At 44.1% G+C, this 22,447-nt stretch overlaps 1 protein-coding gene across 2 annotated transcripts in view; it reads right to left on the bottom strand.

The window, feature by feature from the left end:
* Positions 1 to 22,447, bottom strand: part of scube1 (signal peptide, CUB domain, EGF-like 1) — a 210,236-nt gene that overhangs the window by 169,688 nt on the left and 18,101 nt on the right. For both annotated transcript variants that reach the window (XM_084701293.1, XM_084701294.1), the window contains exon 3: positions 19,879 to 20,004. In XM_084701293.1, coding sequence (XP_084557419.1) covers positions 19,879 to 20,004 — 126 coding nt within the window. The remainder of the gene's footprint in view (positions 1 to 19,878; positions 20,005 to 22,447) is intronic.

Genomic DNA, 22,447 nt, shown 5'->3' with positions numbered 1-22,447 from the left:
GGAGCTCTGGGGCCTCATGTATAAAGGATTGCGCAGCTTTCATACCAGAAGATGGTGTACAGCCAAAACTCTAAAAGTACCTACGCACAGAAATATTCACATGTATAAAACCGGTCGTACGCCAGGTCCTGCGCACCTTTCCTTTATAAATCACAATCAACGTGAGATTGACCGCACGTAAGCGAGCCACTGACCCCGCCTTGCCTCCTCCCATAAATGAATATCCAGATGGACTATAAATGCGCTCCTGAGGTCATTTCTTTGTCTGGATTACCGTATTTCTTCAAATAAACGCTGCACCAAAAATGAACGTTAAACGCTTCAGCGTTTATTCAAAGTCATACGGTGACTGAGATCGAGGTTCTGACAATGGAGGTGGAGGCGAGAAAATGTGTCCTGTTTGGCGGCCTGTCTTCAGGTATTAGTGACAATAGAAAGTCAGCAGAGTGGAAAACTGTCACATTTGGCACCCTTTCTTGTTTTTAACCTGTAGCACATTTAGCTAAATGCAAAGTGCATTACATATAAAACAAGAGAGGGTACAATTTCTGGTGAAATTGTTGGGTGTGCTTGCTTGCGTCGGTTGCAGAGGGGTCCGTTTTTTAATGACATTTTTACAACTGATATTTCTGTACATTTTATATGAAAAATGCATAGCCTACTTATTATTTATAAAGATTACATAGATTTAAAAGCATATTTTTTCTTCTTATTTACCACTCAAAGTGAAGAGTAGAATTAAATAGTTGTCTTTCCCCTGCAAGAGGGAATGGTGATCAGCAGCCTCATAGTTGAAAACAAATACATTTCGCAGACCGGTGTAAAAATTGACCTAATCTCTATGACTTAAACGTCATTTAAAGTTTTTCCCTTCTCATGATATTTTCAGCCATTTAAACTACTCATTGCATTCATACATTAATAAAGAACCCCCTTTCAAGCTTATTCTAACAACGACGTTACCGGCAGTAGCTAGATGGAATCGCGATTCAAATAGTACCATCTGCTAAGTGAAAATATGCCCCCAAAAAGTTAAATAAGATTGAAATTTATTTAGGGGAAATCCCTCATTCATAAAAAGCTCAGTGGTAGCGATCATTGTCAGTAACAACGCAAAATACAATATAGCCCTATGTGGAGAACCTGCAGTACTGTGTTCGCCTTGGTAGCTAGCGATTGCTTTGGTTGAATTCCAGTTACAGTAACGTTCCGTTGTAAGGTTTAGGCTGAAATTAATTATTTTCAGCCTAAACCAGAAAAACAGATTGACAAAGTTTAGGCTGTGGCAATGGAATTCAGATTAGTAGTCACTAGTCAAATAGTTTTACCTATTGGAAGACTTTTTATTTAAGTAAGGGTAGTGCCAAACATGTTCTGTCGCCGTTTGACTTCCTTAACAGCTGTGCGGAAATGTTTTTGTTAGCCTAGCAAGTAGACTGTGTGTCTCGCGTACAGCGTTGCAGTAAGGTACACTGGTTTGAAACCATAGGTAATGATAATTTCACCCACAAATCGTTTACCTGTAATCTAATGTCATACTAAATCCTACAACATGTACTTCCTTAATGATATCAGCTTATATTGTACATTACACATCACAATTGTGTGTCATATCACAAAGTAAAATGAGTAAATAGTTAACACCCAGGCCACTTTTCTTGTGGCGTTTCTACAGCTGCCTTGCAGTAAAGCAGTTAGCCTAGCCATCTCCCAGAAGTTAACGAGATGCTTAACTAATGTTCTGCTAGAGATAGTCACGCAAGTTTTCGTGACGTTAGTAGCGTCAGTGACTGTGGCTAGCAAATTAGCCACCGTTAGCTTCACTTTTCGACACGAAAACTTAATTTCTACTTAAACCATGCAACAGAACGTAAATACAAATACAAGCAACTCAATCGCTACCAAGACAAAACTTTTGACATCAAGTTTGTATGTGTAGTCCAAATATTGACTGAGTTTTAGGGGGGCAAAAATAACTAGAAAAGGCTGTTCCTGCTAAACAGCAGTGAGAATGCTCAAAACCTGAATGGGGATAGCTGACCATGCAAAAAAAAAAAGCTGAAAATCGGGAACATTTTGTAGAAAGTTATAATCTGAAGCTTCAAAGCGCCCGAAAGGTATTTTAAATAGGGCTGGAGCTGGACGAAGGCATAAAACTACAGAAAAGAGAAGAAAAATGCAAAACAAAAAGTGAAAAAAAATCTGAAAGAAGAGAAACAATGCATAAAAATGTGAACATTTAGTAAAAAATTATTTGCTGGAGTTTTAAAAGGCCTGAAATGTATGTTAGAAAGGACCTGCAGCAAGATGAAGGCAGAAAAGAGAAAAAAATGCAAAAGTACTGGCAGTTGGAAGATACTGCTGTGAAAGGTATTTTTGAAAGGACCTGGAGCAAGATGAAGGCAGAAAAAAGAAGAAAATAAGAAAAATGCTAAACAAAAAGGGGAACATTTCAGAAAGATGAGCTGCAGGAAAATGTGAAAGTTGAGCAGAAAACCAGTTGCCGAAGTCTTGGTTGAACGAATTTGAAGGTAAAAGGACAACACTGGAATGACTTGCTGGAAAAACGTAGCAACTGTTGGTCATTGGCAACAGACTGGCAACATTTCTAACCCATAATCGCAAGACGGAGGAGAATCTAATCATGTGTACCTGCACACCCAATCCTGTTCAGACACTTAATTTAAGATTACATCAAAATAATAATTAATAGTGTAGGGTTGCTGATGTTGTCGTTGTCACTGGTGAGTTTTTTATACGTAAATAACAAGATCATCCTACATCTAAGCAGCGGATCATTTCTTGCAAGTGTGTCAAAGTGGTATGTACACCGTAGGCTTGAATAATAACCGAAGGCGTGAAGCTAGAGAGGATGCAATGGAAGATTTCCTACATATGTTAGATCTACTACTTTAAATTGAAAACGGAGAAGATATTTAGAGTAAAGACAAGTTACTTTACATCTGTGTTCAATATCGTCAATTAAAAGTAACAACTTTCCAGTTACAAAGCGTTTGTTCGTAGGATTAACGCCAACTGCAGCAAACACTTACCCCAGCCCTGGTTTGGCTGTTCGTGACGGTCAGCTACGACAGTCGAGCCTCGATTTTAACAGACTTCTGTAAAACTTGCTAAAATAAAAACGATCTAGCTATATTATGTACACTTTAAGCTCAATGTACATACCTTGTTTGGCCAATTTGGTGGAATGGCCAATTGTGGAAAAAAAGTTGAACCGATTTTAGCTATGGAAAGCCATCGCGCTAGCTCAATTGTGAGAAATGTAGCTAGAATCCACACCTCAAACAAGTTAACCTAGACGCAAAACTGTACGTCCAATCCAAAAAATAAGGATATTTTACGAGACCCAAGATTATGCCGAAACCATTGATATCCTTTGTGTTTGTGCGGTCAGAAATACAACTCTTCTGGTAGTTTCTAAAACGTCACCCAATTCTGCTTTCATGGTGCGTGTCTGTTTGGTTGCCACAGTGATGGCGCAGCTGTGATCGCTAACGAGCTGGGCAGAGAGAATAACACATTTAGCTGGAATCCACACCTCAAACAAGTTAATCAAAACGCAAAACTATATACGTCCAATCCAAAATATTCGGATATTCTCCGAGACCCAAGACTCTGCCGAAACCAGAGATGTCCTTTATATGTCTGTGCGGTCAGAAATACGACTCTACCGGCAGTTTTAAAATCGTCTTACTTTCAGCCTTCTCTGACAAATTTTACCCACCTCTCCATTGAAGTTATTGAGAGAATTTGAAAGGCTGCTCTCGCTTCAAGGGTCAAAGCTGAAAATCTGTAAATGTGAGCTATTTAGTAGTTACATTGGCTGGAAGAGGACAAGTTTTCCTACATTTTAAGGTATAACTTGTTTCTGTAAGTTAAACTATATGAACGTCAGAGGAATTTGTTTGACAATTTAGTTGAATATCAGAAAAAGAGCAGGCTGCAGTGTGCCACTCTGCTGGCTGCTCGATCATAAAATCAAGAAGGAGCTAAATTTGTAATGTATTTAAAACTGTCACGATTCAAAATTGGCTGAATATTTGAAAAAGCTAAATGTCTTGTGAACATTTTAAAGGTTGAATGGTGTCTCTAGCTGAAAGTATGCTGATGTAGTTAAATTTGAAAGAGCAGGAAGCTTTTTAATGATTTGAAAGGATGTACTATTACTTTTAATGGGACAATTTGCACAAAAACCTTAATTCTTTAAAAAGTATAAAAGTGAGAAATACCAAATGTCATTGCCATCATCTCCTGAAGGAGCTGAAGTTTTGATTCCAAAATTGTAGGAATCGGTGAAAGTATGCAGGACTAGTTAAAGGCCAAAAAAACGGCGGAAGAACTCAGAAGTTGAAAAACAATAGTGACAACAATAGTAATGCTTAACAGCATTCTCACAATAACTAGAACATGCATTTCCTGCTGAAAATGCGTTGGAATGATAAAATCTGAAATACATTTAAAGGCTGAAAATACAAAAATTAGAAAACACCCGCAAGTTGAAATTTATTTTAAAAATGTATGATTCACACAAGAGGGAGTGTGGAAGCTGAACTGCATCATCTAACAAAGGTAAGCGCTTAAATACAATACGGGAGAATACGTTTGAACGTTGTGAAGCAATCAAAGAAATAGTTGAATTTCAAGAGGCAGTGTGGAAGCTGAACTGCATCAACAAAGCTAAGAGCTTAAATATCCTACAATGGGGGAGAAGCTGAAAGTTGAACTGTTAAACAGAAGAATAAGTAGGCTAGCTAGTTGTAACAAGAATATTATAGTTTTAACAGCTGAAATTAGTTGGGATAGTAATATCAGTAGCAGATGTAGCCTATCATTGAGTGTGTTTACTCTGCTTTCTTAGTATAATTCAATGTGTTTATTGAATGAAACATACAGCAGTAGGGCCGATACTGGAAGATACAGCGACACTTTGTTGCAGAAGGATGATGGTGGAAGTTTTGTCCGTGGAGCATACAATGATTAATAAAAAGAATCATGTAGACGTGTTTGAGTAATTGCATACCTAACTAGAAAAGGCTGTTCCTGCGAAACAGCAGTGAGAATGCTAAAAACCTGAATGGGGATAGCTGACCATGCTAAAAAAGCTGAAAATTGTGAAATTCTTGAGAAAGTTATAAGCTGAAGCTTCAAGGCGACCAAAAGGTATTTTAAATAGGGGCTGGAGCTGGACGAAGGCATCAAACTACAGGAAAGAGAAGAAAAATGCAAAACAAAGTGAAAAAAACAGAATGAAGAGAAACAATGCATAAAAATTTGAAGTTTCAAAAGGCCTGAAATGTATGTTAAAAAGGGGAACATTTCAGAAAGATGAGCTGCAGGAAAATGTGAAAATTTAGCAGAAAAACCTTTGCTGAAGTCTGGGTTGAACAAATTTGAAGGTAAAAGGACAACACTGGAATGACTTGAACTTGCTGGAAAAACGTAGCAACCGTCGATCATTGGCAACAGAATGGCAACATTTTTAAATAGAATCTAGGTTTCAGGTTCAATACAGAGGAGAAACTTATAATGCATACCTGCACACCCAGTCCTGTTCAGACACTTAATTTAAGATGACATCAAAATAATAATCCATAGTGCAGGGTTGCCGATGTTTTCGTTGTCCCTGGTGAGTTTTTTTATAGTAAATAACTAGACCATGTTACATCTAACCGCCGGATCATTTCTTGCAAGTGTGTCAAAGTGGCATGTAGATCTACTACTTCAAATTGAAAATGGAGAAGATATTTAGAGTAAAGACAAGTTACTTTACATCTGTGTTCAATATCGTCAATTAAAAGTAAAAACTTTCCAGTTACGATGCGTTTGTTCGTAGGATTAACGCCAGCTGCAGCAAACACTTAACCCAGCCCTGGTTTGGCTGTACGTGACGGTCAGCTATGACTGTCTTGAGCCTCGATTTTTGCAGATTTCTGTGAAACTTGCTAAAATAAAAAAACGATCTAGCTAGATTATGTACACTTTCAGCTCAATGTACATACCTTGTTTGGCCAATTTGGTCGATAGGCCTACTGTAGTTGAAGAAAAAGTCGAATGGAGAGCCATATCGCGCTAGCTCGATTATAAGAGAAAAACAAACATTTACCTAGCATCCACACCTCAAACAAGTTAACCTAGACGCAAAACTGTACGTCCAATCCAAAAAATAAGGATATATTCTGAGACCCAAGACTCTGCCGAAACCATTGATATCCTTTATGTGTCTGTGCGGTCAGAAATACAACTCTTTTGGCAGTTTCCATAACCTCACCCAATTCTGCTTTCATGGTGCGTGGCTGTTTGGTTGCCACGGTGATGGCGCATCTGTGATCGCTAACAGGCTGGGCAGAGAATCACAAATTTAGCTGGAATCCACACCTCAAACAAGTTAACCTTGACGCAAAACTATACGTCCAATCCAAAAAATGAGGATATTTTCCGAGACCCAAGACTCTCCCGAAACCAGACATGTCCTTTATATCTCTGTGCGGTCAGAAATACGACTCTACCGGATGTTTAAAAACACGTCTACTTTCGAAAATTCTCTGACAAATTTTACCCACCTCTCCATTGAAGTTAGTGAGAGAATTTGAAAGACTGCTCTCGCTTCAAGGCTCAAAGCTGAAAATCTGTAAATGTGAGCTCTTTAGTAGTTACATTGGCTGAAAGAGGACAAGTTTTCCTACATGTTAAGGTATAACTTGTTTCTGTAAGTTAAACTATATGAACGTCAGAGGAATTTGTTTGACAATTTAGTTGAATACCAGAAAAAGAGCAGCCAGCAGAGTGGCTGCTCAATCATAAAAATCAAGAAGGAGCTAAATGTTTAATTTGCACAAAAACCTTAATTCTTTAAAAAGTATAAAAGTGAGAAATACCAAAAGTCATAGCCATCATCTCCTGAAGGAGCTGAAAGTTTTGATTCAAAAATTGTAGGAATCGGTGAAAGTATGCAGGACTAGTTAAAGGCCAAAAAACGGCGGAAGAACTGAGAAGTTGATCAGCATTCTCACAATTACACATATAAACAGAGTAATCGTATTATTGGCATAAACCAACATTGCTATCAGGTTTCTCATGGTCAGGTGAACGTGTAACGGGTATGCAACGGACGTGGTCTTGCTCCGCCAGGGCCGTCGTTCGCTGCCATCGGGAGTCGAACCTGCCACCTCTGGACTGCCAAGCGCAACCACTACCAGCTACGCCAAAGCAAAACTAGCTATTTTTCACGCGGGTGGCCCATTACATACCTGAGGAGTGAGTTTCACCGATTCACATCGGTTACAAATGCACTCAGTGGCGTAGTAGAACAAACCAAACCAGCCAAAATCTTCCATCATGGTATGAGTAATTTTATATCACGGTTACGGTATATATCACGGTATAGTAATTGTTCTGTAAATTCAATTAAGAAATGGTACAAAATAACCATACCGCACTTCATCATCCCGCTCGATTATTTATTACAAACAAAAACAACTGCCTCACATGAGACAACACTTGAGTTAAAAACAAAAGACTCAATAAAGTTACGAGTACGAGCATTACGATTGGCTGATGCGCAATCATGCCATCCGCGTGTTGACCTACTCACAGCGCAATGCGGATCCGTAATGCCCTACGACGAAAATTTCGAAATGAGCGAAAGCGATCAGTCTGAGTTTTACTATCCATATAACTTGGGTTTCTATGGAGCTAGAAAGCTGACAAAAGTATCTGAATTTGAATATGAAACATCTGAAATATTTGCAAATTCAGATTGCGGAAATTCAGATTCAGATTCTGTCTGAACTAGGCCAAAGGTGAAACAGCTTGCCTTCACAGGGAAAAGTAGACGATTTCAGAACGACCGAATATAGACATTCTCTGACCAAATTTTACCCCATAACAAAAGCTAAGAGTTGCTCGTTGGAGGAAGAGTATGGAGCAAGTGCTTATGAAACTTGTAAAAACTTGTGTCATGAACTTCAATTGTGTCTCTTAATTATAATACCCACACAGAAAATCCAGGTTGAATCAAGTCACGCTAGCTAGCTACTGTATTACTAATAGCCAATTTTGGATGGTCAAGCATATTTTTCATTGTCTCCTTATTCCTATCAAAGTCAATGTTCAGCCTATAGGCTATGTTCATTTCCTAAGTGACATTTCAGATCGGTTATGGATAGTGAAATATTTGCTGTCTGAGAGATCGGACATAATATTTAACGGCATATATATAAGGAGTTATCTACGGTTAACAGGATATATCTGTAGTGCGGCCGGATGTGATTGGATTCATTGTCCACACGTCGTCTGGAATTCAGTTTCGATCAAATGCCAACGATCTCCATACTAGATCTTGCTGACGTGTGATCTGGGTATTCCTCCAACTAGCAACTCAGTTTGTTCTGAGGTAAAGTTCGGTCGTTCTGAAATCGTCTACTTTTTCCTGTGAAAGCAAGCTGTTTCACCTTTGGCCTAGTTCAGACAAAATCTGAATCTGAATTTCCGCAATCTGAATTTCCGCAATCTGAATTTCTCGTCTCGTCTCGTCATCTTCCGCTTGTCCGGGGATCGGGTCGCGGGGGCAACGACCTAAGCAGGGAGGCCCAGGCTTCCCTCTCCCCGGCCACTTCCACCACCTCTTCCTGGGGGACCCCGAGGCGTTCCCAGGCCAGCCGAGTGACATAGTCCCTCCAGCGTGTCCTGGGTCTTCCCCGGGGCCTCTTCCCAGTGGGACGTGCCCGGAACACCTCACCAGGGAGGCGTCCAGGAGGCATCCTAATCAGATGCCCGAGCCACCTCAGCTGGCTCCTCTCGACGCGGAGGAGCAGCGGTTCTACTCTGAGCCCCTCCCGGATGACCGAGCTTCTCACCCTATCTCTAAGGGAGAGCCCGGACACCCTGCGGAGAAAGCTCATTTCGGCCGCTTGTATTCGCGATCTCGTTCTTTCGGTCACTACCCATAGTTCGTGACCATAGGTGAGGGTAGGAACGTAGATCGACTGGTAAATAGAGAGCTTCGCCTTTCGACTCAGCTCCTTCTTCACCACGACGGACCGATGCAGAGCCCGCATCACTGCGGACGCCGCACCGATCCGCCTGTCGACCTCGCGCTCCATTCTTCCCTCACTCGTGAACAAGACCCCGAGATACTTGAACTCCTCCACTTGGTTCAGGATCTCCTCCCCGACCCGGAGATGGCACTCCACCCTTTTCCGGTCGATAACCATGGCCTCAGATTTGGAGGTGCTGATTCGCATCCCAGCCGCTTCACATTCGGTTGCGAACCGCTCCAGTGAGAGCTGAAGGTCACGGCCCGATGAAGCCAACAGGACCACATCATCTGCAAAAAGCAGCGACCCGATCCTGAGGTCACCAAACCGGACCCCCTCAACACCCTGGCTGCGCCTAGAAATCCTGTCCATATAGGTAATGAACAGAATCGGTGACATAGGGCAGCCCTGGCGGAGTCCAACCCTCACCGGAAACAAGTTCGACTTACTACCGGCAATGCGGACCAAACTCTGGCACCGGTCGTACAGGGACCGGACAGCCCCGATCAGGGAATCCGGTACCCCGTACTCTCGGAGCACCCCCCACATGAGCCCCCGAGGGACACGGTCGAACGCCTTTTCCAAATCCACAAAACATGTGTAGACTGGTTGGGCGAACTCCCATGTACCCTCCAGGACTCCGCGGAGGGTATAGAGCTGGTCCACTGTTCCACGGCCAGGACGAAAACCACATTGCTCCTCCTGAATCCGAGGTTCGACAATCCGGCGGACCCTCCTCTCCAGGACCCCCGAATAGACTTTCCCAGGGAGGCTGAGGAGTGTGATCCCCCTAAAGTTGGAGCACACCCTCCGGTCCCCCTTTTTAAAGAGGGGAACCACCACCCCGGTCTGCCAGTCCAGAGGCACTGTCCCCGATGTCCACGCGATGTTGCAGAGTCGTGTCAACCAAGACAGCCCTACAACATCCAGAGCCTTAAGGAACTCCGGGCGGACCTCGTCCACCCCAGGGGCCCTGCCACCGCGGAGCTTTTCAACCACCTCGGCGACCTCGGCCCCAGAGATAGGAGGGCCCCCCCCGATGTCCCCAGACTCTGCCTCCACGTCGGAAAACGTGTTGGTGGAATTAAGGAGGTCTTCAAAGTATTCCTTCCACCGATCCAGGACGTCCCCCGTCGAAGTCAGCAGCGCACCGTCCCCACCGTATACAGTGTTGACAGAGCACTGCTTCCCCCTCCTGAGTCGCCGGATGGTGGTCCAGAACCTTTTTGAAGCCGTTCGGAAGTCATTCTCCATGGCCTCGCCGAACTCCTCCCATGCCCGGGTTTTTGCATCCGCGACCGCCAGAGCCGCGTTCCGCTTGGCCTGCCGGTACACATCAGCTGCCTCAGGAGTCCTACCAGCCAATAAAGCCCGATAGGCCTCCTTCTTCAGCTTGACGGCATCCCTCACCTCCGGAGTCCACCACCGGGTCCGAGGGTTACCGCCGCGACATGCACCGACCGCCTTGCGGCCGCAGCTCCGGTCAGCCGCTTCAACAATGGAGGCCCGGAACATGGCCCATTCGGACTCAATGTCCCCGGCCCCCCCCGAGACATGATCGAAGCTCTCCCGGAGGTGGGAGTTGAAGCTCCTTCTGACAGAGGGTTCCGCCAGCCGTTCCCAGCAGACCCTCACATTACGTTTGGGCCTGCCAGGCCTGACCGGCGTCCTCCCCCACCATCGGAGCCAACTCACCACCAGGTGGTGATCGGTTGATAGCTCCGCCCCTCTCCTCACCCGAGTGTCCAAGACATGCGGCCTCAAGTCCGACGACACGACTACGAAGTCGATCATCGAACTGAGACCTCGGGTGTCCTGGTGCCAGGTGCACATATGGACACCCTTATGCTTGAACATGGTGTTCGTTATGGACAAGCCGTGTTTAGCACAGAAGTCCAACAACAGAACACCACTCGGGTTCAGATCGGGGGGGCCGTTCCTCCCAATCACGCCCCTCCAGGTCTCACTGTCATTGCCCACATGAGCATTGAAGTCCCCCAGGAGGACGAGGGAATCCCCGGGAGGAGCGCTTTCCAGCACCCCCTCCAGAGACTCCAAAAAGGGTGGGTACTCTGAGCTGCCGTTTGGTGCATAAGCACAAACGACAGTGAGGACCCGTCCCCCCACCCGAAGGCGGAGGGAGGCTACCCTCTCATCCACCGGGGTGAACCCCAATGTACAGGCACCGAACCGAGGGGAAACAAGTATTCCCACCCCAGCTCGACGCCTCTCACCAAGGGCAACTCCAGAGTGGAAGAGAGTCCAGCCCCTCTCAAGGAGACTGGTTCCGGAGCCCTGCTGTGCGTCGAGGCGAGGCCGACTATATCTAGCCGGAAACTCTCTACCTCGCGCACCAGCTCAGGCTCCTTTCCCGCCAGCGAGGTGACGTTCCACGTCCCTAAAGCTAGCTTCTGCAGCCGAGGATCAGACCGCCAAGGCCCCCGCCTTCGGCCGCCGCCCGTCTCACACTGCACCCGACCCCCATGACCCCTCCTGCGGATGGTGAGCCCACTGGAAGAGGGTCCCACGTTGTCTCTTCGGGCTGTGCCCGACCGGGCCCCATGGGAAAAGGCCCGGCCACCAGGCGCTCGCCATCGAGCCCCACCCCCGGGCCTGGCTCCAGGGGGGGGCCCCGGTGACCCGCTTCCGGGCAGGGGCAACTGGGAACCATTGTTGTGTTTCTTCATGGTTGGTTTTTTGAGTTTTGAGTTTTTTGAAATTTCTGAATTTCAAGAATTTGAATTACTGCAATCTGAATTTTAGAAATTTGTATTTTTGGATCACAATAATTCAGTTTTATGAAATTCGACACACAAATATTTCAGATCTTTCATATTCAAATTCAGATACTTTTGTCAGCATTCTAGCTCCATAGGTTTCGGCGTATCAACCTCTTTAAAGCTCGGTCGATATGTTAAAGCCTCAGTTTGATATTTCCCGGCGTGACCTCACTTTCAGTTAGTAAGTAGTTAGCCTTCACTAGTCATCCTAGATCAAGAATGCTAGCAATGCCACCAGTGTAATTTTACAACAATCATTTTACAGCACGAGACATTGAACAACAAATCGAATTGGTTACCTGCAGAATGGGTCCTCAAATATATAATGAATTAGCATCGGCATGAATGTGGTCCACTTGGACAAAATACACTCCACATAAAAAATTCCGTCAGACCAACGCAAATGTGCTTCAAAGTCAAACAAAAATAGCAAATCAAATAAAAGTTCAACTACAATTCTAAATATCGCAGGAATGCGATTTATATGATGGCTTATATACAATACAACTACCAGACATTTAATTGACACGTGTAATACAAAAATATAGTATAAGAGTATACCGCGGTTGAAACGATATAGCCAAATCTCTCCCGGTAGACACATTTCTACAGTCGCACGGTATATACCTTCATACTGCCCAGCCCTAGTGCGCACGCAACGTTTACACATGAGGCCCCTGGTGTTTTGTGGGATTTCACTCGTTGCTCCCTGCTCCATTGTCATGCATGCTGCAGCGAAAGAAGGGAGCGCTTCCCCATGTTAATCTAATCCGCCAAAGTCAAACCTATTTTCATGTATATGAATAAATGGTGAAATCAATCATGTGAGTGTCTTGACTGAAATCCGCAAAGCCTAATTCAGGCATGACACTCGGGCAGTAGGCGTCATATCACCCATAACCGTGTATTCAGCCCATTGGTTTAGCTCCGATAGGCGGCACTATAAGTCGCACACTTGCGCACACACACACACACACCCTTGATTACCTTGGTGTTCTGCGTTGCTGCCACCCACCACCATCCCCTTCTCCCCCATGTGTGTATCAGTGCTCCCTGTTGGGGGATTTCACTAGTTGCTCCCTGCTTCATTGTCATGCATGCTACAGCAAAGGCAGGGAGCGCTTCCCCATGTGCATCCAAAGTCAAACCTATTTTCATGTATCTGAATAAATGATGAAATCAATCATGTGAGTGTCTTGTCTGAACTAATCCTAGCTAATTCAACCCATGCATGGGTGAGAATGGCAGACTGACTGCTTTGGCAGAGGTGATGGGTCGAGGGAAGAAAACGATGGGTCAAGGGAAGAAAACGATGGGCCTTCTAGTCTATGGGCCCTATTTAAGCGATCAGAAAGGCAAGTATCAAACGCGCAATGCATGTAACTATGTGGGCGGAATTCGGGCGCTGTTGGCGGGATAAATGACTCTTGGGCCTGACACAAATCCAAAATGGGTTGGCCTGAAGTAGGTACATTAATCATAGGTGTGGTTTGGGCGTAACATGCAATAAACCAATCAGAGTGTCATCTCACATTCCCTTTAAAAGCAGGCACGCTTCCATGGCGGATTGCTATTATAATGGCGGATTTGCCAGGCGCACGCCAGGAGTGGTTCACAGTCGTTCTCGTCAGGGCCGTAAAAGACAGAAGTGACATTGTATGGGGATGGGAGAAACCCACCCAAATTAGCATCGTCCGTATATACCTATGTGTCTTGTCATTATTGGTCAAACAGTTTGATATGTCTTTACTGCAATTAGACTAAATAATTTAGGTAAATGTGTATGCCTTTTTTCACATCTGTATGTTGCACAATGATTTCCCTCGTGTGGTAATATTTTGCTTGTAATTATGTATGGTTTGCCTCCTCTTTTGCCTGAACCGCCCCGGGGAGCGCAAGTTCATTGCCTAATTTACCAACGTGCTTCTGTGGAGGTAAAGGTCCGGTGTGTGTTGGGTGCAAAATCGGAATGATACATGCATCAATGTACAAAGTCAATTGCGCTGGGTGCAAGTCACGTCGAAATGCCTGCCTGTGCCTGCCTGTGCCTGCCTGTGCCTGCCTGTGCCTGCCTGTGCCTGCCTGTGCCTGCCTGTGCCTGCCTGTGCCTGCCTGTGCCTGCCTGTGCCTGCCTGTGCCTGTTTCATAATTGTTCTGTGTTATATTTGGGACATTCCTCAATAAAGATTTCAAATAGAGAGCAGGTCCATCACCTCTGGGGAAACATCTTGAAGTGCTTCCAACTTGAATACATGGCCAAGATAACCAACATAAAGCAAAGGGAGAGAAACAGAGGGGTGAGAGAGCAGAAAAGAGAAAATGAGAGATAACAGGACAAAGTGAAATGGACAGCAGCAAAGGGAGATAAAATGATGCCAGAGGAAAAGAGGATTGACACTAATGGTTGGTATTACCTTTTTCAAAACAAAAAATGGTGCATTGTAAATGTCCAATCCCAAGTGTTTCATTCACACTTGTGCTTCCAAACCATGCTTTGGAATGTGTATTAGAAAAGCCCCTTTTACATCACAAATGCTGGCAACACAAATGTCTAATAAGGGTAACATTAAAATTAAGGGCCCTATCTTGCACCCAGCGCAATTGACTTTGTCAACGTTTGCACCCGACGCAAAGTGGACTTTTGCCTCCACAGACGCACGTCGGTAAATTAGGGAATGAATTGGCGCTCCCAGGGGCAGTTCAGCGACAAAAGGAGGCGTGTTCCTGCGCAAACGTTCCCTGGTGCTATTTTGCGGTTTCAGAAAAACAATTCCGCCACTGACCAAAACGTAATCTAAAATCAATCGCGCGTTATTCAGATGCTATTTTAACACGTTCCTGGAGCGCCCATGAGCCAGAAACGCTGCCCCTCCCTCCCTCAGTTGCAACGCACTCAATCGTAACTAATATATTTTTTAGACGGCTACACAATTGATACATCATTGGAAAGCTACGATTCTTGTGCTTCCATTGAAATAAACGAATTCAAGCTCAACTCGCAACAGTAGCGTTAAGTACCGTCAACGTCTTTGTCCGGTGACATTTCCTTTAACAATGCCAGAGAAAAACGTTTTACTTACCTACCATTACTTCGGAATGTTCCAGGTATGCACACAACCCATCAAAACCTCATCTGCGTAATTCCCAAAGGTCCAAAGTATCTAACCATGTCGAGTAGTTGTCCAAACAGTGAATTATATCCACACATAGCCACGATCTTGTTGTTTCATTCTTCCTTTGCCAATTTTTTTTATTTCAGTCTCTCACGCACTATCGCTCATAGGAGATGTGGGTCGAGTACAGACGCGGGGATAGTCTTAAAATGGCCGCTACACTCTGCCCTTTCGATTGACACCTTTGACCCAATAGGAGCTTCCATGCCCCGGTGACAGCCCTCTAAAGCCGACTAGGTCTGTGCATTCCGCCCCCCCGCTGTTAAAATAGCAATCCGCCATGGAACAAGCGCTGCTCTTAAAGGGGCAATTGATTGCAAAACCGATTTTACAATGTCATAGTTGAATAACGACAGTTCGGTGGGTAAAATGAACATACAGTTAGTATAAAAGTCCATTGACACCTCTTTCCTATGCAAATCTCAAAAAGAAAAAATGTGTCTGTAAAACGTTAGCTTTTCAACAAAGCCACCAGTGTGACGTAGGACCGGGGACCGCCCTTTTTGGCTCTGGTCTGTATATTTGTCACGCCCCAAAATGTACATCCAGACCAGCCAGAGGTAGCGTCTATCTCCAATACTAGTTTAGCTGCGCGCTGCTCTGTGTAGGCTACTTATAAGGAATTACAAAGACGAACGTTTTGAATTATAACAAGGATATTTAAAATGGACCACGGTCGTAAATGCTGTTTTCCAGGCTGTACAGGGAAGGCTAACACTCACAGTCTTCCCAAGGAGCCAAACATTCGACAGGCATGGATGCTGTTGTTTATGAGAAGATCCCGGCGAAGTTCGACACTCAATCATTCATTTGCTCTGAACATTTCACCCAAGACAGTTTTAACAACCTTGGACAATTTCAAGGAGGATTTGCTAGGAAGCTGAACCTGGAAAGAGGTGCTGTTCCAACCGTATGATCATTGCAACCGCAAGCTGTAAGGACAGTATTATGTTGTGCTAACGTGTCCTGTATATAGCATAGGTAGAATCCTAAATATGTTTCTACACACATCAAATGACTCTAGCTAGACCAGCTGTAGTCGGCATTAGAAGGGAAGCTTCCGAAAAAATTGCCAGAAAACGAACATCAGTCTGGCCTATTGCTAACGCCTGTCGAGATAATCTATTTGAAAGAACTGGAGAAAGGCAGGTGCTATTTACAGGATACGTTAGCATTGCTAGTAACTGTTACTAGTAACACCTAGACTGTAGGCATGTAAACAAGTTTAGCTTGCTAACGGAAGAGCGTAGAATGTATGATAATTTAGCCTAGTTTATTGGCAATGGGGCTAACGTTGATTCATGTTCCTGACTGTGTTTCATTCAAATAAATAACCTGTGTAATGTAAATCTACAATTCAAGATGCATGTTTGTCCAGATCTTGGTCATGTTATTTTTCAGCAAGTTATTTAGAGCTAGCTAGCTAACTGAAGCCGAGTAGAATCAGGATATGGTTTGTTTGCTAAGCTGTAGCCTAACGTTCTACCCACCCAAGTCAATCCAGTTTGCTTCAACAACAGAAGTGGAAACAAGTAATGTTATCATTTCAAATGATATGTAGTCAATCTGTTGAAAACAGTGTTGTGTAGACATAATAGATTTATTTGCGCGTTTTTATTTCAAGTCTACACCTTCGGTATTACAGTGAGTGCTGCTGTTGGCCGTGTTGCGTTTTTGCTCCCCAGCTTCACTCGTTGAAAACCAACCAATCAGCGCGCAGCTCATCTAAATATTAATGAGCATACCATAAAAGGAGAAAAGCTAGTGTTTTTTCCCGGGAACATTTCAGAGGATCTATCAGGGGGCATAGAAGAGCACCCGGGCCATTTTCAACCCAACCAATGTTACATACCATATTCTGAGACCTTAAGGAACAGTGTGAAATACCCAAAAAACCTAGTCAATTGCCCCTTTAAAGGGAATGTGAGATGACGCTCTGATTGGTTTATTGCACGTCACACCCAAATCACACCCATTAGTAATGTAGCTACTTCAGACCAACCCGTCAGGCGCAAAGTCATTCATCCCGCCGGCAAAATAGCAACCACGCCGAAGTCCCGCCCACAAAGTTACTTGCGCTTTGCGTTTTGATACTAACGTTTCAGATCATTAAAATAGGGCCCTAACTATCATGTAATGAAAGCAATATCTATAGTTATAACACTGTAGATACAAATATACATAAGAACTGCTATAGAGACCTGTTCCGCTAACACTTAATACAAATGTACGAAATATTTTTCAGTTATCTTTGTGGTAGGTAATGTTACCTTAATGTAAAGGGCCCAATTGTCTTTACCAAAGTCCATAGATACTGAAAAATTAGACGTAAAGCCTTAAAGTGCTTTCATACTATATTTTTTATTGTGCCTTGCAACTTCCATTGAGCTGAGCCCTGTCCACACATAGGCCGCTAAGGGGAAAATAGGGCAAGAACAGAGCAGAAAAAGGCTCATCAGATATTTGGAGACGTGGGGCAAATTGATAAACTTTAATGTATTGCGAAAATAAACAATAAAATGTACATGTATGTACAGTGTGTGTGTGGGGATATACAGTAAGTTATTGCATCTGTTGACACTCTTGCCCTCTCAGTTGCATAGCGCCCACACTCAATATCACATAAGCAGTTCCAGAGAATAACCTGAACCACCTCACCCCCCTTCCCACACACTCCTGCCTAAAGACATGTCCCCCCCCATTCGCTTCCCTCCACAAAATGTTTCCAATAGCTCTTATAAAATCAGACATAATACTTACAGATGCCAAAACATGTCTCATCAAAGATGTTTGGGTTAAGGCAAGGGTATCCAAATGACATATTATGATTTGTGCTCGTGTCACTCAGCAACCAGGGGGAGGGTAGATGGGGGAGATGAAATGTTTAAATACATCCAACCAGAACTGTGTAAGAAAGAGAGAGCGGGAGAGAGAGGGAGAGAGAGCAGAAAAACATTTGTCTGGCTGACGCTAAGTCAATAACAGAACACTGATGCTAAATGGACTGGATCTGTCAGTCTTAGACACCCAGCCAAGCTATCTGTGGGACATATCACAGGGAAGGTACTCTTCAACCCCGGTCGAACCTCTCCCTACCCCCACCCCCACATGATGTGGAGGATGAAATGAGGGATAAAGAAAAGTAAAATAATGGAAAAACTCCAAACGATGACAGAGACACTCTCGGGAGAGAACAGACCCCCGAGAATGCAGGCATGCCATACTGAGAGACACGCGCATGAAGAAGGAGAAAGACACACAGAGAATGTGTGAGAGACAGTGAAAGGAAGAGACAGAGACGGCTACACACTCCAAGCTTCATCAAAAGCAACCAACAGCTGTAGTCGCGTTGTTTGTTCTGTTGTCTGTATATTTGAATGAATACATGTTTTATCTAACTTTTTTGAAGATCATAACTTCTTTAATAGCAGTATTTTCTGGTTTTACTGATCTTTATGTTTTCAACCATCTTTGGGGAGGCCCTCTTCCTTATTTGCAATTCCCTTGTCCTGATTGTCATGTAGCTGGGTAGTTATTGTTGCAGCATTTATTTCTGCTGTATTTTATTGTGTAGTTGAGCATGTTTGCCTATTTGATATTTGTTGTTTCTTTAATCCTGGATGGAAAGCTAATTGTCCCCTTGGCATAATGATTACGAGCTCGACTTGACTCTACTCTACACAGTACCAACATAGATAAACCGACACCTAACAGAAGAGGACATCCTCTTGCATGTCTCAGGCCTCGATTACATTTATTTATTTATAAAGAGCAAAGGCTTTATTGTTTTATAACCATTTGATAACGCTTGATATGCTGTGTCAATCTTGCTACTGTATGTTTTACAACGTTCACAATAACCTTATGTAACACTTTACAAAAAAGTCTGGTCTTCGTAACCATCCATAACTCCTCATTACTTCCCTTTATTTGAGTAGAAGTATAATTCATTGTAACTACCTTTAGGTACTTCCATTCAGTCTTGATTGAAAATGATTTTGTGCAGTAAAATAAAAGCGGATCACCATAATAAATGTTGTTTTTACACTGGTAATCAAAAATCAGTAAAAAAGATTTGTCATAGTACTGTGCCCAAATTTTGCACAAACACACACACAAACTTTGCTGTGGCATGGCAGGATATCAGAAACATGCCATTCACAAATCCCCTGTAGCAGTGAAAAGTTGTTGTAGACATGTATAAAGTGTTTCTTGTTTGGTCTTGAGCTTTAAAAATGCTGTCTACCAATAACGTCCCTGCCCTTTTCTAATCATAACCATTCTTGATTCATTAGAAATTATGTGGTGTTATGTCTGCTTTCTTGAAGGTGTCGTAAATGGTTATGATGACCCCCTTAAAGAATTGTTATCCAATAAGTACTAATACTAATACTACTAATCATACCTGCACCGTGTTTACCACCAAGGCCTTTTAGCAGCCCTTTACACTTGTACAAGTACAAGTTTTGTACAAGTGTACATTAACATAACAGTTCATTATTGCTACATAACTACATAGCAGTATCAGAAACGGTAACAACAATGGAGGTACAAAGTAGTTGTGATGTAACTAAACAGTATTAAAGGTTAGCGGTATGAACACAGTACTGTTAAAAAATCTTAGGCACTAATACCCCCCAAAAATGCTTTAAGAAATAAAGAATGTGAAAGACAAAACAAAAAATGTCCCAACATTACACTTTCATCCAGCCACAAAAATCTTAATGTAAGACAGTATTGATGTTTAAATCTTAGGTACCTATGCATCTTTTGCATCATACTGTATGTCTAGTCACATAACAGTGAAAATTGAATGTGAAGTGTAACTCCATGGCATTCCAGATTGTGTGTAGGAGGGGGCAGCCTTACCCAGACAGTTGTGCCCATCGTGAGCCAACATGAAGCCATCATAGCATGTGCACCTGTAGTTTCCTGGGATGTTAATGCACTCATGGACACATCCACCGTTGTAGTCATTCTCACACTCGTCCATGTCTGCAAGAGAGAGAGAGAGAGACATTCAACAAAACATAACAAACTGTAAAAAGAGCAAGAGGAATTGTGTGTGGGGGATTGTATGGGAGGGGGTGGGTGTGTCAGTGGTGGTGGAGGGTAAGAAGATACAGACTGCCATGCTGGAAATTGACTTGTGGGAAAGTTAGACAGATGGCGGTTAATGGTTGAGTCAAGACATGAATGAAAGTGATTATTGAGTGGATGGGGCACTCTGCCGTATTTGCAAGTATGTGTGTGTATGTGTAGGGGTGGGGAAACCACTTCAGAGCGGGTGCCAGCCAGTGTTTATTCATGCCCCCCCCGCGTCCACTCCCCCCTGCCCCCTCCCCCCTTGTGCTGAGTAAGCGGGGGTTAGGGGTAGGAGGTTGAAGGTGGTGGTGGTGGGTGGGAGGTTGAAGTGTGTGTGTGTGGGGGGGGGCTCCTTTCACAGGAGCCACTCGCAAGTGGTTGCCATGCGGCTCTGCTTAAATAAACAGTCCCCCCCCGTGTGAACGGCAGGAGCTCCTGCAGACCCCAGGCCCACATCCTTCTCAGTCTTCCTCTCGTCCTATCCCGGCCATGGATTAGGCGGACGGCAGGTATCTGTTTTCTCTCATCCCAGGAGTCATCATCTGGCTCACACAAGGGCCAGAGCAGACTGAGCCTGGGTCTCTGCCTGACTGGAGTATGAAGTGAACCTTGTCAAGTGTCAAGTCAGTTTCTGTCTCCATCTCTCCTCAGTGTACCCTGCTCCCTCCTCTGACTTTGTCGCTGTTCTCTTGTCATTGTCAAGGTCTCTCTCGGTCGGTCTCCCCCCCCCCCCCCCCCTCCTGTCTTATTTGTTTGTTCTAACTTGTATATCGATGTATCGATGTATGTCTGCCTGCCTGCCTGCCTGCCTGCCTTTTCTTTCTTTCTGCCTGTCTCCTGGCAGGCACACAGTCTCGGGGCAATAGCTCTGCCAGACGCAGCTCTTAGCAGGAGTCTCAGGCCCCACATCCTGTGAACACAGCACAGACATGGACATGTCTGCAGCATACACACTCACACCCATATACACAAACATACACACACCATTCCATAGTCTGTCTCCTGTTCCTTCACCCGCGAGACACCATCTTCCAGCTCATTGCAATTCTTGTAGCCATGATCTTGGTCACATTTTGGCTTTCTGGATGAGCATAAGAAAATAATACTGTTGAGATTGAAGAAAGAACTATAAAACACTCAACCAAAACATTGTCTGAGATGTTCCAGTCAGTTAAAAACCATTGGCACAAAAGCTAAATAAACGCCACATTCCTTCCTCAGAGGAGCCCTGGAGTGTTTATAGAGAGCCAATTACTCTGGCGTACCATACTACACTGCATTTTAATCCACTATTTGTGAGTTTTCTGTCCCACAGAAAACTAACGGATACTTTTAGTACTCGGTCTTTCTCTCGGCACTTCAAGATATCAGAAGGCCCCGTGTACATAAACCCCTCCCAGCCATCACAGCTTCATCCCAGTGGCCAGTTAGAGAGGGGGGGTGTAATTTGACTGTTTAGAAGTCTTCTATGCACCCTGCTGACCGGATCAGCGTGTAGTTGGCATCTGTGCTGTTTTGAGCACCCCCAAACTGACCTTGGAAGCCCAGAAGTGTGAGGAGAGAATGAAAGACAGAGTTAGAGAGAGAACAGCAGTAGGTTCAGTTAGCCTAGAAGTAGGAAATACCCTAAGCCCTAACACCTGCCCTGAGTCTGGCAATCTGCTGGTGAGAGAGAGGGGGAGGGAGGGAAAGAGTGAGCCAGGCCAAATTAACCTCCAACTGTGCCACTTCCTGCCCCGGAGCTGTTGTTGACATCTGACAGCAAGTCACTCCCGACCCCCTCCAACCCTCTTTCGCACACACATGCACGTTTTCTAATTCCCCAACATCTCATCAAGTGAATTAGGCACCTTCGATGATGGCCCTGTGGCCCCGAAAAGGTGTGTATGTGTACGTTTGTGGAGGGGGGAGGAGGAAGGGGGGCACAAAATATTACACAAAATGTCACTAGTAGACAGTTTTGGAAAGCTGAGATTTTCTCACACTGTTCTGCCTATTTTCTTTTCTTTGTAAAGTAAATAATTGGCATTTAAGTTAAGTGTAATATAAAATGCAGGGAGAGAGAAAGAGAGGGGAGGACATGCAGCAAAGGGCCAAGGCCAAATCCGAACCCAGGTTGCTTTAGATAGGCCTCAGCCTACAGGGTATGCAACGTTTGAGGTAATAACATTTTGCTTGTTTTACTTTTCATGGACTGACAGAACTGTCTAAACCCACTAAGTCATGCTTCCCTTCAGCAAAGAGGGACTGTATCAATTCAGTTTTACGGATAACTTCTTTCTACCTCTATACTCCCCCCCCCCCCCTTTTTTCATGGCTGAAAATAACAACCGTATTTGTTCAAGAGGTCAAA

This window comes from Hypomesus nipponensis, chromosome 7 (assembly GCF_054491055.1).
Source record: "Hypomesus nipponensis isolate SF chromosome 7, ASM5449105v1, whole genome shotgun sequence".
NCBI lineage: Eukaryota > Metazoa > Chordata > Actinopteri > Osmeriformes > Osmeridae > Hypomesus > Hypomesus nipponensis.
Note: the sequence above shows the minus strand (reverse complement) of the source record. Positions and strands in the feature narration are given on the sequence as shown.